This window comes from Aulonocara stuartgranti, assembly GCF_965226115.1.
Source record: "Aulonocara stuartgranti genome assembly, chromosome: 14".
In the NCBI taxonomy this organism is placed as follows: domain Eukaryota; kingdom Metazoa; phylum Chordata; class Actinopteri; order Cichliformes; family Cichlidae; genus Aulonocara; species Aulonocara stuartgranti.
The window spans coordinates 24,641,817-24,659,409 of NC_138950.1; the positions used below are offsets into that span (position 1 = coordinate 24,641,817).

The window sequence follows — 17,593 nt, forward strand, 5'->3', positions numbered from 1 at the left end:
CTTTACTACCTGGTGGGTCGGTCTGTAGTAAAAATGCCCAATTTTTTTGTCCCAGTCCAGCCCTGCAGGTTAATACTGGCAGTGTCACCATGCCAGCTGACTGTATTTTATCATCAGCCAGTGTTGTTCTTTATCAATATTACCAAAGTTTACGATAAGGCAGCATAGAAAGTATTTACTTGCTTTCAGGTTTCATTCAAATGTTAGTCTTTTCAGTTGTTTCCCCACTTTTTTCCTGTTTCAAAATCAAACACCAGTTTGTGAGAAGATTATCTTCTTTTTTTAACAGGCAGATAAAGTTTTGCATTGGCATTGGCTAATTTGTCAATTGTTTGTTACAAATGTTCGTATTTTAATATTCAAAAATGTTTTTGCCCAAAACATATGTGCACTATATGTCAGTAAAAATACTATGCAAATATTGTTGTCCTTGACTGCTGAGTAAACACTGACAAAGCACTGATTGTATCTCTTGTACTTTATCAACGCAGTATCTAAAAACTTTGCACCGTAGTGGTTAAAATCTCATTCTAATAAGAGTTAAAAGTGCATTTGGTTATTAGGTTTATAGGATTATTGAATTATGGTTAAGGGTTGGTAGAATTTTTTTTTAAAACATTATCTGCCAATTAAATCTGCCACCCTTCTCCAAATCTGTGCCCCTACCTGGCCCCCCCAACAAAAATTTTCTAGACACGCCACTGCTCAGGTACCAATGGACACAGACCAGTGGCTGAAGAAGTCAGATTATTGGCATACTCTATTTAGGAACGAGTGGAAAACGTGAGTGAACAAGAAATCCTCAATGCATAATGGGAAGCCCCGAAAAGCCTAATTCTTTTGCAATGTAAATAAGCGTTAGGGGGATCTCTCACCTCACGCCCACTGGTCACGGCAGATGGCTGCCCCTCACTGAGCCTGGTTCTGCCAGGTTTCTTCCTGTTAAAAGGGAGATTTTCCTTCCCACTGTGGTCAAGTGGTTGCTCATAGGGGGTCATCATACTAAATATTAGAGATGGACCGATCCGATATTACATATCGGTATCTGTCCGATACTGACGTAAATTACTGGATCGGATATCGGAGAAAAATAAAAAATGTAATCCGATCCATTAAATATGCTCACGTGATGGAGTGGCTGTGTGTATTTGTAGCCTTGCTACCAATCCGGCATTTCATCTCCGAGGAAGTGATCCCAGAGAGAAGTAAAGCAAGTGTGTAAGTTCATCTCTGAATGTTTGTAAAGCATTCCCGCGTTAAGCTTAACAAACGATATATGGAGCGACTGCCTCTTCCCTCCCCCTCCATCTCCTGCTGCTACTTCAATCATGAAACTGATCAGTGATCAGCTGATCGGCTTTTCTGTCGCGAGTCCGTCTCTCTTGTTTGTTTATCTCCCACTTTGCACCAGAAAGAGGAAACCAGCGGCTGAATAACAGCAGCACGTTTAAGCTTGATAATCTGTTGTTAGAATTTATTTAATATTACTTTCTAGACCAGGATCCCCTGCACAGTTACCAGCCGTAGCTGACGCTGGTAACTGTGCAGGGGCGGATCTAGCAAAGTTTAGCCAGGGGGGCCGATAGGGCATTAACAGGGAAAAGGGGGCACAAAGACATACTTTTCTTTCTTATTCTCATTTAAAATGTCTAGCTTTTATTAAATAATTATCTGAATCTTACACCCAAAGTTTTAATCTGATGTAAAATGAATAGAAGTCCATTACTGTATATAGTAACTATTATGTCTAATATACCCTAGCAAGCTATAGTACTTTTTCCTTTGGGAAGGTACCATCTGTGCAGTCTGCAGTTCTGTTGAAGAAAGATGTTGAATCTATTTAATTATTCTTGAAAAATAATTTATTTCTGTGCATTTTTTTTCACACTGCATCAAATTAAAGTTGATTACGTCGATTAAGCAACATGAGGTGGAAGGTGGGGGGTGGTTCCTTAGTTTTTCGTTTTTTTGTTTTTTTTTGCTGGGAATTTTAGAGCCCTATTAGTTAGGGTGCTTACTCTTTAAAATACCAGAATAGGGAGGATGGAGTAGGTTTAAGTTTATTAGATTGATCAGTATTGCTGAACTATGAAATATTTTGGGTGCAGTGCATTTTTTGCATACAGGTATAACAGAATAGCTTTAGTGGGGGGGTTTTTTTTGGGCGGGGGGGGGGGGTTTAACTTGAGTATGAACTTATACAAAAAGCAGCAAGATATTAAAAAAACTGTTTTATTGATTAAAAAAACACACTATATCGGATTCATATCGGTATCGGCCGATATCCAAATTTATGATATCAGTATCGGACATAAAAAGTGGTATCGTGCCATCTCTACTAAATATCACATTTTCATAAATCTAGAGCATCAACATAATGGTAAAAAAATTCTTAATAGTATAAACCAGTATAGCTGAGCATCACAAATTTTCACAAATCAAATCAATAAAGCAAATCAACCAAAGTGGCCAGACCAACACACACATCAAGAAATTCAGTGACTGAACATAACAATTCCCACAAAGCAAGAATTTATTGCAAGCCTGTTGTATTACACCACATTAGTTTTATTAGATTGGTAGAGCAGATTCTAAAAGCATCCTGTCAGAATTCATTTATCCCACCGTCCACACATGTTAACTCTCGTGTGTTTAGTTACCAAAGTAAATGAACTATATTCTCCACATTTAATTACATCTATTTAGTCTACTGTGCCATGTGACAGTGTAATTGAGCTCAGTTATCTTTCAGTTGTTGATGACAGGTCAATTTCCTCCTGCCAGACTAAACCTTAACATGTTCCCAACTGTAAGACACAGTGCTACAGCAGATCTCATATTCATGACAACATAAAACTATCAAACGTAACAATGATTCAGATAAGGGAAATGTTTCTCCTTTGAACACCCTTTTGAGTGTTAATGTTCAAGTTAACAAATGTTACTATGCTATAACTAGTCAATACATGTGTTGTATTTGTTCTCAATGTTAGAGGAGAATATGATGTCACACAGTCTTCCAGTCTATATTCGAGTTTTTAAATGTGTTTCAATAATTGTTGAAGCTGTTATAGCTGAAAATCCTCCCAAGACAGATCTTTTTCTTCTAATTTTGTGTTTCTGATATATCTAGAATAGAATAGAATAGGCTTTGTCAATGTGCAATACAATAGTGCACAATAGTACAAATCCAATATCACATCCACAAGTCCAATAACAGTTACTTTTATTGATGTTGACATGGCAATATGCTTCATATTTAATCTTTTCAGTCTATATATTCTCAGAACAACCCTTTCATGGCCTGGTGAGTCTCTTTTAATTGCATTTCTTGCCCAACCAAAAGTTTGTTTTCTTGTCCTTAAGACTTTTTAGTTAATACATTATTTGTAAATTACTCTAATGATCTAAGTCTTTTATTTGCAACCTCACTTAAATTTAATCCAAGCTATAAATTTTAAAAAAAAATACAGTTTTGTATTGCTAATAGAACAGCAGGTGTGCAGACAATCTGAAGTATATACAGTAATTCAATAGAAAATGTTGTTGTTCATGCATTTTTTTAAACTATTCTCTGAATGGTGTTTCCATTTTAAACATTATTTCAGGATATTGGTCGCACAGTCTTCATTCGTGTTTTTATAAGTTTGACAAAAACTGATAAAAACATCTCTTAAGCAATGGCATTTATCCACCACACACCAGGTTTTATATATTAGTTAAATCTAATCATGGATAAACCCCCCATAGATTGACCCTGTACAATGTATGCAACACAGGTGTCGAACTCAAGGCCTCAAAGGCCGGTGTCCTGCAGGTTTTTGATGTCCTTGATACAGCACAGCTGATTTAAATGGCTAAATTGCCTCCTCCACATGTCTTGAAGTTCTTCAGAGGCCTAGTAATGAACTAATCATTTGATTCAGGTGTGTAGACCCAGGGTGTTATCTAAAAACTGCAGGACACCGAACCTCGAGGCCTGGAGTTTGACACCCCTGCTGTAAAACGACAAAAGAAAACCTAAACTGTGACACCTAAATTGTCAAGACCCTGTGGATGTACTTGAGTGAATTACATTTGTGGCTTTACTTGTAAAAGTCAAAGTAGGTGGTTCCACAAAGTAAATTTAACCTGGAAGTGTATTACGTTATACCAGGAAGAAAAAAAAACTGTGTATATATTAACTTCACATATTGCTAAATGCCTGACAGGTCCCCAGAAGAGTCTTTCTAGCACAGTCTGCGAACTCTTTGTCTGATCATTTGACAACACTGCTTAGGTCTTTTACACAACTTCTTTCAGCTGCTTGCTTTAGAGGTCACCGGAGCAGAGGTCTACCACCATCTCACCATATTCCAAGCATCCGCTTCTGTCACACAAGCCCTCTTGTCCTCCTTTATCCATGAATTTGCTAGGCCTTCCTCTTCTCTTCCTGCTAGGCACTCCATATTCCACATCCTTTGTCCAGTGTATCCACTGTCCCTCCTCTGCACATGTCCAGACCATTTCAGTCTTGCCTCTCCTCCAGTCTCATTGTCACAACACACCACCATCAGAATATCTTCCCAAGGGTAACAGGCCTGAAATATAAAAGATCCTCAAGAGGGAACCAAGTAGGCTTTGAAAGGGGAAAGAGTTAAGCAACTGAGCATCAGAAGAGTGTTTCGCCCTCTTGTGATTAATGAAAAGAACACTTGCACAACTGGACGTTACTGCATTGTTTTGTAATTATTTGAAATAAGTTTAAACCTTAAAACATTCTTGAAAACATATTTACTTACCACCCAACTTAACCAGAAAAAAAATCTTATTGACTCAAAAAGTAAAGGCAGAGTATTTGCATCCACAGACCTTTTTTACTTATACACAAGCGATTTATTTTACTGTCAAATATAAGGGCTCATATCCAAGCCAAGGTCAGCAGAAATTACTTATTCTTTTGCGAAACGATTATTCTATTGCAAAAGTATTACAGTCAGTGCACAGTCATATTGTTGTCATCTCCTTGCCATTACTGGTGCTCTTGGTGTCCACATTAGTGATACTCTTCTTGGTAGTCGGATCCTCGCTGATAAAGTGGAGGATGTTACGCAGGGAGCGGTTCATGCTGTCTTTGAAGCTTTGACCCAGACACACATAGAGCAGAGGGTTGAGGCAGCTGTTGAAGTAAGCCAGGAAGAGCGCTACAACATGTGCCAGGTGAAGTTTGGGGCTCGCAGAGGAAACCCGAGAGGTGGTCAGTATGAGGAAAACCACAATGTGCAGAGGTATCCAGCACAAGAAGAAGCTCAGCACCACAGCGATGATGACCCTCAGGGTTTTCTTGGATCCAGTCCGACCTCGTGTCATTCTCCTCTGTGTCTTGCTGAAAACCACCAAGTGACAAACTAGAATAACCAGGAAAGGAATAATGAATCCAATCAGGAAGCGAAAAGCAGAGATAGGCCAGGCACTGTCTACAGTGTACTCCATCCTACACTCTCTCTTCTCGTCACCTGCCACAATCTGCTTGGCGTACACAAACTGTGGGATACTGCCTATCAGGGCCAGGACCCACACAACAACACATCCATAAGCACCCTGTTTGGGTCGCCTGTGGTTCTGACACCAGATGGGTCTAATGACCAGCAACAAACAATCCACGCTGATCACAACCAGCTGCAGGATGCTGCAGTACATCACCAGGTAAAACAGGCCTCTGATGAGCATGCAGGCCAGCGGACCGAAGTGCCAGTGATCGTCATGGACCAGAGGGACCATAAGCAAGGGGATGGAGAGGCAGCACAGAAGATCAGCCAGAGCGAGGTTGAGGAACCAGAGGGAGGTGACAGAGCAGGACATGCAGAACCCCGTCACCCACACCACCACAGCATTTCCAGGCACACCCAGCAGGACCACAAGGCTGTACATGACCAGAGCCACTATCTGGATCGGCTGAATCTCAGGAGTCACAGACTCAATAATCTCAGGAAATGTGTTATTATCATCAGGAAATGTGTAATTATAGTCACCGTAATCCATGATTCCTTACAACTGTGAAGTATAGGGTATAGATTAGTGTCGTGCATAAAATTAACATTAGAATGAGAGAATGATTCATTCAACAATATCTGAACGTGAAAGTTCTAACCTACCGCCTACTGTGACGTCACAGCACGTTTTCCTTTGAAGTGTAAGATTAAAGGCATGTGAGGGCTTAAATACTCCTCAGGTAACAACCACTGCACCAACTGCACCTTCTAAAAGTCGCCTAAAGGTTTCACTATAGGTTCTTTATCATTAGGCAAGGCAACAACTGCACCTAGCGTTGAAAACAAATTTTAACAAAATTTATTGATTCAATAGGCTTCTACGAATCTCCAACCCAAACTCTCTGTAGAAATGCGGCGCTCAGTATTCAGCCGCACAACTTCTTCAGACACTGATGGCTTTGAGGAGCTTGACAGCTGTTATGTTGAGCCTGATGGGTTCCTTTTACCGATTTTCGATTCCAGAGATGAACAGTTACCCACCTCTGAAACACCTAAGGTTCCCGAAAATCCCCAACCAAATGACCAGTACAGTCATACAATTCCTTCAGATACTGATGTCTTTGATTGAACAGAATATTATTTTGAAGATGATGGGCCCGTTTTCCCAATTATTGATGGCGGTGATGAACAGCTAGACACCTCTGAAACAACAGAGGTTCCCACAAGCAGTGAATTTGATGGATCTGAGGACAATGATAATGTTGTTAGAGGAAGTCTTCAAAAAGAGGAAGGAGAAACAATTTTTTCCCGAGTTCAAACAAGCCTTTCAGCTCTTTCTTCCTTTATTATGGTTCCAGTTGAGTCTGTGAGCTGAGGAGTAACTTATGTCACCGGCCAAATCCTTAATATTGGTCGAGCACCATTTACCTCCCCCACTAGTGAAACTGAACTGCCACCCACTTCTGAAACAGCTGAGGTTCCCACACCCAGTGTTTCTCTAAACACAGATGAAAAAGAACAATCACCCACATCAAAACAATTTGTAGATTCGAGGGACCGGTATGATACACCCGACTGGGCATTCTTGTTTGAACCTGAAAACACAACAAGGGAACAAAGATTAAATTTGATACCTGAAAGTGAGGAAAGAAACGAACAGTCCCCTCTCTGAAACAGCTGAGGTTCCCATAACCAGTGTTCATATGAACAACTCTGAAGATGAACAGTCTCCCACCAGTGAAACACAGGTTCCTACAGACAGTGTTTCTGTAGATATAACTGAAAATGAACAGTCACCTTCTGAAACAGCTGAGGTTCCTACAACCACTGTTTAAATGAACAACTCTGATGAAGACACGTCAACTAGTGATAGTTACAGCACTGATTTATTCAATGTTTACCCTCCAGAACCTTCAGCTATTAACAGATCTGAGGAGAATGAACAAACGAGCAATGCAAGTATTTTTTCCAGAGTTTACAGAAACCTTTCAGCTTTGTATTCATTTATTAGAGCTCCAGTTGAGTCTCTGGGACAAGGAGTACTTTTCGTCATCAGGTTCATCCTTACTATTTGTGGAGTACCGTTTACCTTATTGTTCAATATGTGTTCGGCAATTACTCGGCGTATGTTTCCCCAGACCCACAGACGAATTTCATCCCTAATTCCTACACTGAGAAGATTCTTACGTGCACATTGTTGTGCAATTGTTATAATTTTTTTCTTCCATGTATTGACAATTGCACTTATAATATTCTTCGGCATGAAAAGATCTAATTAGTTCAATCACTAATTTTAGCAAACAAACACCAATTGCTATAGCAACATTTTCACATGAAATTCAATATCCTTAACATATAATGACATCACAACTATCCCCCAGCCAGTCGCAGCAGATGGCTGCTCCTATGAGTCTGGTTCTGCTGGAGGTTTCTCTCTGTTAAAAGTGAGTTTATCCTCCCCACTGTCGCCTTAGTGCTTACTCATAGGAGATCATTTGATTGCTGGGGGTTTCTCTTTAATACTGTGCGGTTTTAACCTTACAGTATAAAGAGCTTTGAAGTGCCTGTTGTAACTTGGCACTATTAGATAGACTTCAATTGGCTTCAACTGACAAAACATTGAAAAAAAACAAAAAAAAAACCAATCAATAAATAAATAATGGTGTGTGTGTGTGTGTGTTTTTAATTTTTCTATACCAGGGTAAGTGCTAAAGCTTAATGGGTTACAATTATAGCCCATAATTGTAAGAATAATATGTGGCTTTTAACAGATTATTCTTGTAACAAATGTGAATGTGCTGAGTGGCTGTGGCACTGTGCACAGGATAAAACCTCTTGATTTTAGTGTCATGTAGAACTAGATTCAGGCCAAAGATTGCGTTTAAGTAACATTGGTGATTAGAAGCCAGTCTTTTGATCTTTTTGTTTTTGTTTTTTTAAAGTCTTTCTGATAAGGTTATTTTAAAGTTTGTTTTTTTTAAGTCATAGACCTATTTATATTGGTTTCCCTGGTTTTAAACAGAAAATTTAAGCTCTTCATTAAAACAAATGCAGTGTTTACCTGTACGGGCACTGACAGCCACTAGAGGTCCCTTTACTCAACGTTTACATTCATCAGTAACTTCCTTCTCAAATGCTAATGCTTGCCAGATTAAATAGGCTTGTTAAGGGACAATATGTTTTGTTCTTAATATCAGATTATGTTATCTGTCTTTTTCATCATTCATATTTTATTGATGAGACTTTCGATGGAGGAGTAGCAAATACGCAAAGATTAACTGGTGATTTCTACAGGGTTTTTGCTGGCTGCATGTACAAAAACTCAGAAAGCCTTTCAAGAAGACAGAGTAAAGATGAATTTATAATACCTTCATTTAGACTGCGTATTTATCAGATTTTTGCTGACATTGACTCTACTTCAGAATATTTATATATTTTTGCGTTCAACGTTTGATAATGTGTCACGCGCAAAAGCATCAGGTCTAAGAGCCGTGCTTAGAGAATGCTTTGTAGTAAATCAGAAGAGTCGACTCCCATTGAGCGAGAGCCGGCTCCTCACTTTATTTCCTTTCGCTGCTCAGCTCCCACACAGTGGCTCAGCTATGCTCCAATCCCTCCATTTTGTGGCCAATCACATGCGAGGATATAGGATAATATCATTATCTGAAAAACAGAGAGGGTGAGAGACGCGGCAGTCAAGTGGAGTGTGCGTCTGTCCTCTCAGTAAGTGAGTGAGACAGACAGCGGTGAGGAGGGCTGTGCGAGTGCATCACAAAAACACATAAATATGCCTGACACCCGTAAACGAAGCAGCATCTGGCTGCAGTTTAAAGACTTTTTTGTCTCGGTCTCGTCTCAACTTTGTCTTGGTCTCGATACCATCTGGTCTTGGTATTGTCTTGGTCTTGGTTTAGGCGGTCTTGACTACAAGTCTAATGATCTCATCCACTTGCATATCTGGTGTGATCAGAGGTGGCAAAAGTACAGCTATTCGGTACAAGTCGTTCAGTTATTAGTGTTAAGAAATACTCCAGTAAAAGTTGAAGTATTAAACAGATTAAACTTCTTTACTCTTTGAGTACATTTCAGAGCCTCTTAAAAAGTACAGCATCTGAAATGCACTTAAAGAAAGTAAATGGGTCTAGTTTATGTTGCCTACATTGTTGAGGATGACTTTGCATCTAAACAGGAAAATGAGCACAGTCAGGGGTTAAAGTTGCATTCAGCAGGTGGGGGAACCCTAAATTTGGTTGTAATGGCTCAGTGTGGGGAAACACGACTGAAAATAAATTCTACTGAGAGCTCCTGCAGATTTTCTTAGTGTAGAGGCTGTGATCAGCTGATCTGCTGCTCTTTGTGGATGGACACAACTGAACTCAGCATGATGTCAGCAGATGTTTCATGAGTTGTCCTGGCTGATTTCCATCCTCTGCTCTAACAATGCACTGTTCATACTGTCTTTTTTTCTAGATGGTATAAAGTTTGTATGTTGGTGGAATTCAGTCAATGAATCTCAGTATTATCAGCTAAAAGTCATCTTTAGTCTGACCATGAGCACCACAGCCACCCTGTAGCAGCCACAAACTGTTCTTTTCTCTGCACTAACCTGCAAAGTTTTTCAAGCAACCTTTAAATAGCAGTTAGTCTGCCAAGGTTTGATTTGCAGCATGTTTCGTGATACGAAAAACATAATGCCACATCCAGTATCTGATTTAAAAACATAAGGACTTACATGCAAGCTTTAAATTTCCAGTTTATCAAATACCACCGAGAAGTCATTACCTTTAAATATAACCGCTCTTCTTCCTCTCCTGACCTCTTTCTTATCTTGCTCCATCTCTGAGTGAATTTAGCTCTTTCTATTTTCTTCCTGTGAAATACAGCAGCTGGAGCTTTAGCTAGCAACACACTGTGAGACAAACAGCACGCAAACAGTTTGTGTGTTTGCTGAGCTGATAGAAATGCTATCTGTTCCGATAGTAATAACTTAAAAGTAGGGCTGTCAGCGTTAAAGCATTAATGCCCTGTTAAAGCATTAATGCTGACAGCCCTACTTAAAAGTGGAAATAAATAAATAAATTATAAAGATCAATCAATTGGACCAGTATGGCAAAGCTGTAATGTTCCACTTGGGAAAATAAATCTGTTGCACATTTTTATTGGCCTTCAGACAGGCCTTCTGATTGCTACAGTGCCGAACAACACAGGCCAAAGGAAAAGAAACTGTTGTGAGGAAGGCAAGGGAAGAGCAGGGAGGAAAGGATAACTGGAAAACCATACTATGTTGTGCCATGTTTTGATTTTCTTTAAAGGGTAGAAAACATGTTGGATCACACTACATTCAAATCTACCACAGAAATGTAAATAGCATGTTGTTCTTTACCACTGATATTAACTAAAATGACCAGTTTGCCTGCTGACCCTGTAAAGTTTACACCTGCACAGGTGCATTGTCAAGCCCTGCCTGCTGGCAGAACGCAAGTTCTGAGAAATTACCATTTCAGGTCCTCCATAAACCCATCATGGTGCCTCTTCAAAGTGATGTCTGCAGCTCTACAGAAAAATTCTGCCAGTCACCCGAACCATGACAGTACCCCCCCCGTCACCATGGGCTAGTATACCGTGGTGAAAGTTTGCGTGACTCAGTCCTGAGTGGAATGTCCTTGCCCGCCAGCCATACGTTTTGTCCCCCCGTGTAAACTGGAGCAATTGAACGGCGTTGATAGGCATACTGGTGTTGGCAGTTGACTGACCTGAGTAGTGCTTGCCTAGTCTGATCCCAAGCTCGTCGACAACGCTGTAGATGGTGTTGAATGGAAAGTTACTCAAGTTGCAGAGGATGTGAGTGAATTACGAGCGTATTCTGCCCAGTGCAGACAGGTGGACCATGCAAGGTCATGCAGCGGAGTATGGTTTCTAATTCTTGATTTAACCGTTCAGTCTGACCGTTTGTTTGGGGATGATAACCAGAACTAAGACAAGGTTTGGCTCTGAGAGCGGTGCAGAAAGCCTTCCAGGCTCATGAGGTGAACTGCAGGACGCGGTCGGAGACTATTTCTACAGGTAGTCCTCTGAAAATGAAAATGTCCTCTGAAAAACCAGAATTTGAGTAGTTTCAGTGGTAGTGGGAAGCTTATCTAAGGCGCCAAAGTGGGCGGCTTTGGAAGACCTGTCAATGATGGTGAGTATGTAGTAGTTTTTGTCAGCTGACAGGTGACGAGCATGATACGTGACCATGGCACAGGGAGCAGTTGTAAAAGCCTAGCTGGGTGTTAAGTGTTAGACTTGTTGCGTGCACATACTGGACAGACAGCCACATACTCTCAGACATCCTTTTCCAGGGTGTCCCAATAGAAATGTCTTTTAATTAGGGAACTAGTCCTACCTCTTCCTGGGTGGCATGCAAACTTCGCCTTATGAATCCAGGACCTTAGAGCGAGCTGCAGCTGGAATGAATTGTCAGGTCCTGTGCCTGGGTCAGGCTCCATCTCCAAAATCCAATTGATTTCCTCCTCCACCTCCCACATGACCGCCCCCACCTTGCAGTTGGCAGGAAGGATGGAAGGAGCCTCTTCCGGTTCCGTGCTGTGGGCAAACTGCAGAGAGAGCGCATCCGGTTTGATGTTACGGGAAACTGGTCAATATGAAATGGAAACATTGAAAGAGTTAAAGAATAAAGATGTGCCTGATGAGCATTTACCCTCTTGGCTGAGTGAAGATACATGAGATTCTTATGATCTATCCAAATTACAACGGGATGCTCAGCACCCTCCAGCAAGTGCCACCACTCCTCCAATGCAAGTTTCACAGACAGGAGCTCCAAGCAGGATTCGAACCTGGCCCTCCTGGTCTAAAGGTAGCTATTTAGCTCACTGAGCCAACCTCTTTCTCAGCCAGGAGCCAGGAGCTCCCTGTCCCCCACATCATAATTTTGTTTTTGTGGGACAAGGGCAGCGAGAGAAAAAGGCACATGGTTTGAGCTTGGAGGGTGTTTTGTAAAAGCACTACTCCAACCCCAACATCAGAAGCATCAACTTCTATGATAAATGGTTAATGGACATCTGGGTGAATCAGGACTGGAGCCTTGGAAAATAGTTTTTGAGTTATGCAAAAGCGACTCAACTACCTGGTTCCCCAGAAAACGGCTCTGGCTCAGGGGAAGCAGCGTCCCGGAAACAGGGCGTAACCGAAAACATGGCTGAGCCTTGGGGAATAGGAGTGGCTCTCTCTAGAAGAGGTGGCGGTATAGGTGCAGCTGCAGCAGCTTCCAATGTGGGAGCGCCACTGGGCTGGGATTCTTGGATGGCCGTAAGAATCTTAGCCTGGCTGTCACTGAGGGATTTTCACTGAGCTAAAAGGTACTGGATTGATTGCTTTTGGCTACCAAGTATCGCACCCTGCATCGTGACAGCCGTCCGGGTTGGATCTGCAGGGTCCATAGTCCATAGCCAGATCATGTTGTCACAGCTATTTGCAAGCTTTGCAAGCTCCTTTGACTACGATGACCTGGATGACTGAGAACCTTCACAGTCACAGCTATTATTTCATACTATTTAATTATCAATAAATTTTTACAGAGAAATAGACAAAAGACAGTCTCCCTTCAGCGGAAGAATAAAATGATATGGTTTGAAAATGCCATAAATAAACCTAGGTGCAACTGGAGAGACTATTGTTGGCATTGCTGTGATTCTTATACCTGGTGCACTAATTTGTTGAGAAAACGTTTACTCTTATTCAAACTGTTTTTGCGCCTTCTCTCAGTTTAGCACTAGGTTTATGAACTTGCTAGCTACTAGATAAGAGCCAAGGCTAAACTTTTCCGGAAGGTTTAGCCGTTAGGGGGCGGGGCTTTTTTCAGTCCTTGTGAACTTTTGTAACATATGAACTGTATATTCTCTACCCCTGTATTTATTCTAATCGTTTGTGGCAGTTTTTGAACATCAGTGGCATCTGTTAATGCCAAATCTAGGCAAGGGGTTGGAGGTGTGGTGTGCTCAAAATATAGCTATTCCCCCCCCAAGTAATTCTAACATTTTTGGGGGTGCAGAAAAGGGAAAATAAGAATTTATCAGGGTTGGCTGAAGGAGAACCCAAATGCTGGACTTTTAGAATGGAGAAAACGAGTTTATTTACACAGAAAACAGTGCCAACAGTCCACAGTGTGTGCTTTCCCAATTCCCCGTGCCGTGATTCCGCTCCGTGATGCGTGGTTGTGCTTTGTCCTCCTCGATGCCTGTGTTCAACTGTGTACTGCTCCCTCCACACGTTTCCGTAATCACCCTGGAAACAAGAGATGCCACAATGAGTACTGCCCCATCCACTGGCCGACTAAACACGTTAACCATTCCAACAAGAAAGTATTGAAAACCCGAGCTCCGCACTAACTGTATTTCTAGTTTAATGATCCCGTGCCGACTGCTGCTCCACTGCTCTCTTAAGTAGAGCCCCTTGATTAGCAGATCAGCAACAGGTGAGTTATTATCACAGGTGTGGCTGGCTCCAAGGCAGGGACTCTCCAGACCTGGTGGGGCAGCAAAACTGACACAACAACACACAGGGAAACGAGGAACGAGGAGCAGATCACACCACAACCATAAATGATTAAGAAAGACGAATAAAACTCATAATATTCATTAAACTCAAAAAATAACACATGATCCCCAGGTCACAGACCCAGGCCCATGACAGAATTAATTGTTTTACTATGTGCACAAATTATAATCGTGCATTTTATCATTACTTCTATGAAATTATGGAAGCATTATGGAAGCTGGCAGCTTGGTGCTACTTGCTGTTAGAGAGGCTGGATGTTTGGATGGTTAGAGGTCAATCAACCCTGAATTAGACAAGTGGAAGAACATGGATGGCATCTTATTTTTATGTACTGGACATTTTAATAATAAGTTCCACTTTCTTTCCTAAGAGGGTCCTCTACACTTCTCACTGTAAAAAATCAAACTTGCAGTTGTTGAGCTTACAGTCATTTCTTTCACAATTCAACAATAAAAGTTCAGTTGGCCCATAAACTCAAATACATTAAGGGTTTCAACTAATCATTTAACGTTTTGGAGCAAAAGTTGGTCTCAGATGAAATTTATTGCTGGCAAAATGAATGAATTCAAGTTTTACATGAGTTGAAGCTGTTGGCGCCTTTCTGTGCCTGAGTACGCATGCGCATCTCATATTTTTGGATGCTACGGGGTCTACTTTGCGCTTTTGCAAGGACTGAAAGCCACCTGCCCGTCTGCCTTAATGAGAACGTGAGGCTAGGAGCTGGATAGATCGTTCATCTCAAGTTTTTAAAGGCAAGTAATGTTTCTTTTATTATATCAGACAGTATATGTTTGAACAGTCTCAATTTGTCTGTTAGAAATATCACAACTGAAGTTCTTCGTATTTTTCCGAAACTTAGCATAGCATTACTTTCTTGGCTAAGAAGCCTTGTGGCTTATGGGTATGTGTTTACTATATCATTTAAGATTCCATGTCACAAACTACGTGCCATGTCACAAAGCAATGAAAATCCGACAAACTTCGCTACTAAAGAGGCGCGCTCATATCACTGGTGTCAAGCCAGCCTCCAATTCGAGACTTGCAGTCAAGCCAGCCTCCAGTTTGTTTTACGTTCCCTGTGTATTCAAAGTATTACGGGAATGGATGTGGAAACCGGATTTCAAAATAAAAGCCAACTTCGAGTGAATTAACAGATATGTTAAGAACATAATAACATATAATTTAGGCTTTTTTTTTTTTACAAACTCTAATGTTAGATCTATATGACACAGCCTTGTACCCTAATTGTGCCCTGTCACTATCAAGGCCATCTTATTTTGGATTTCAAAGTAAAAGCCCTGTGAATCTTCATTTTTGAACTACTCTTTCAATGACTTAATAATGCTCTTAAAAGCAAAAGTCGTATTTCCAAATACTATTTGAACTTTATATCAACACTTTCCAACCACAGTCTTTTTACAGTGATACCATATCAATATCAAGTCAGTCTGATTTTGCCTTTCATAGTAATGGCCCTTTGAAATTGTCCATAATTGACTTAATCTTCTAACGATTCAAAATGCTCTAAAATGAAAAATTCTTGTTTCCACAGGGTAATTCCACCTTAGATCAACAGTATACAGCCCCACAGTGATACCATATCAATATCAAGTCATTCTGATTATGCCTTCCAAAATAAAAGACTTTTTAAATTGTCCATAATTGACCTAACTTTCAGTGATTTCAAAATGTTTTAAAATGGAAATTTCCTGTTTCCACAGGGTAATTCCACTCCAGATCAACAGTATACAACCTCACGATGTTACCATATCAATATCAAAACATTCTGATATTGCTTTAAAAAATAAAAGCATTTTCAAACTGCCCATATCTGAGTTGCTCCTGGAACAATTTCAAAATGCTCTAAAATGGCACATTCCTGTTTCCACAGGGTAATTCCACTTTAGATCAACAGTATACAGCCCCACAGTGATACCATATCAATATCAAGTCATTCTGATTTTGCTCTCAAAAATAAAAGCCTTTTCAAATTGTCCATAATTGACCTAACTTTCAGTGATTTCAAAATGCTCTAAAAAGGAAAATTCCTGTTTCCACAGGGTAATTCCACCTTAGATCAACAGTATACAGCCCCACAGTGATACCATATCAATATCAAGTCATTCTGATTATGCCTTCCAAAATAAAAGCCTTTTTAAATTGTCCATAATTGACCTAACTTTCAGTGATTTCAAAATGCTCTAAAATGGAAATTTCCTGTTTCCACAGGGTAATTCCACTTTAGATCAACAGTATACAGCCCCACAGTGATACCATATCAATGTCAAGTCATTCTGATTTTGCCTTCCAAAGTAAAAGCCTTTTCAAATTGTCCACAATTGACCTAACTTTCAGTGATTTCAAAATGCTCTAAAATGGAAATTTCCTGTTTCCACAGGGTAATTCCACCTTAGATCAACAGTATACAGCCCCACAGTGATACCATATCAATATCAAGTCATTCTGATTATGCCTTCCAAAATAAAAGACTTTTTAAATTGTCCATAATTGACCTAACTTTCAGTGATTTCAAAATGTTTTAAAATGGAAATTTCCTGTTTCCACAGGGTAATTCCACCTTAGATCAACAGTATACAACCTCACGATGTTACCATATCAATATCAAAACATTCTGATATTGCTTTAAAAAATAAAAGCATTTTCAAACTGCCCATATCTGAGTTGCTCCTGGAACAATTTCAAAATGCTCTAAAATGGCACATTCCTGTTTCCACAGGGTAATTCCACTTTAGATCAACAGTATACAGCCCCACAGTGATACCATATCAATATCAAGTCATTCTGATTTTGCTCTCAAAAATAAAAGCCTTTTCAAATTGTCCATAATTGACCTAACTTTCAGTGATTTCAAAATGCTCTAAAAAGGAAAATTCCTGTTTCCACAGGGTAATTCCACCTTAGATCAACAGTATACAGCCCCACAGTGATACCGTATCAATATCAAGTCATTCTGATTATGCCTTCCAAAATAAAAGCCTTTTTAAATTGTCCATAATTGACCTAACTTTCAGTGATTTCAAAATGCTCTAAAATGGAAATTTCCTGTTTCCACAGGGTAATTCCACTTTAGATCAACAGTATACAGCCCCACAGTGATACCATATCAATGTCAAGTCATTCTGATTTTGCCTTCCAAAGTAAAAGCCTTTTCAAATTGTCCACAATTGACCTAACTTTCAGTGATTTCAAAATGCTCTAAAATGGAAATTTTCTGTTTCCACAGGATAATTCCACTCCAGATCAACAGTATACAGCCCCACAGTGATACCATATTAATATCAAGGAGGATAAGAAGCTTCAAAACCAAGCTCTTAACCAAAGTCTAACCTATTTGACAACATGTTCAACTCAAATGCAACTTGTGTAAAACAGAATGGCAATTTGTTTTGATTTACTGTTTTTGGGTTTCGTGGCAAGTTGCTCTGAAAAAAGTTAATTTCTGTCTTTAAGAAAACGGTAAGGTGCAGAAAGTTCTGAATCAATGTCTTCTGTTCTAACTTTACTTAATGTAGCTTGCATGGCTGATTGCAGATTTCATGTATAAC

General features: G+C 40.1%; 1 protein-coding gene across 1 annotated transcript; it reads right to left on the minus strand.

Moving 5' to 3' along the window:
• Positions 1-4,972: 4,972 nt before the first annotated feature.
• Positions 4,973-6,054, minus strand: LOC309688061 (C5a anaphylatoxin chemotactic receptor 1-like). The gene has a single exon (XM_082503493.1). The coding sequence runs from the start codon at positions 6,019-6,021 to the stop codon at positions 4,987-4,989; it is 1,035 nt and encodes a 344-aa protein (XP_082359619.1). The 5' UTR covers positions 6,022-6,054; the 3' UTR covers positions 4,973-4,986.
• Positions 6,055-17,593: the final 11,539 nt, after the last annotated feature.

What these genes read in the sequence shown, in the direction of transcription:
- LOC309688061 (XM_082503493.1), bottom strand. Translation starts at nt 6,021, where the DNA reads ATGGATTACGGTGACTATAATTACACATTTCCTGATGATAATAACACA.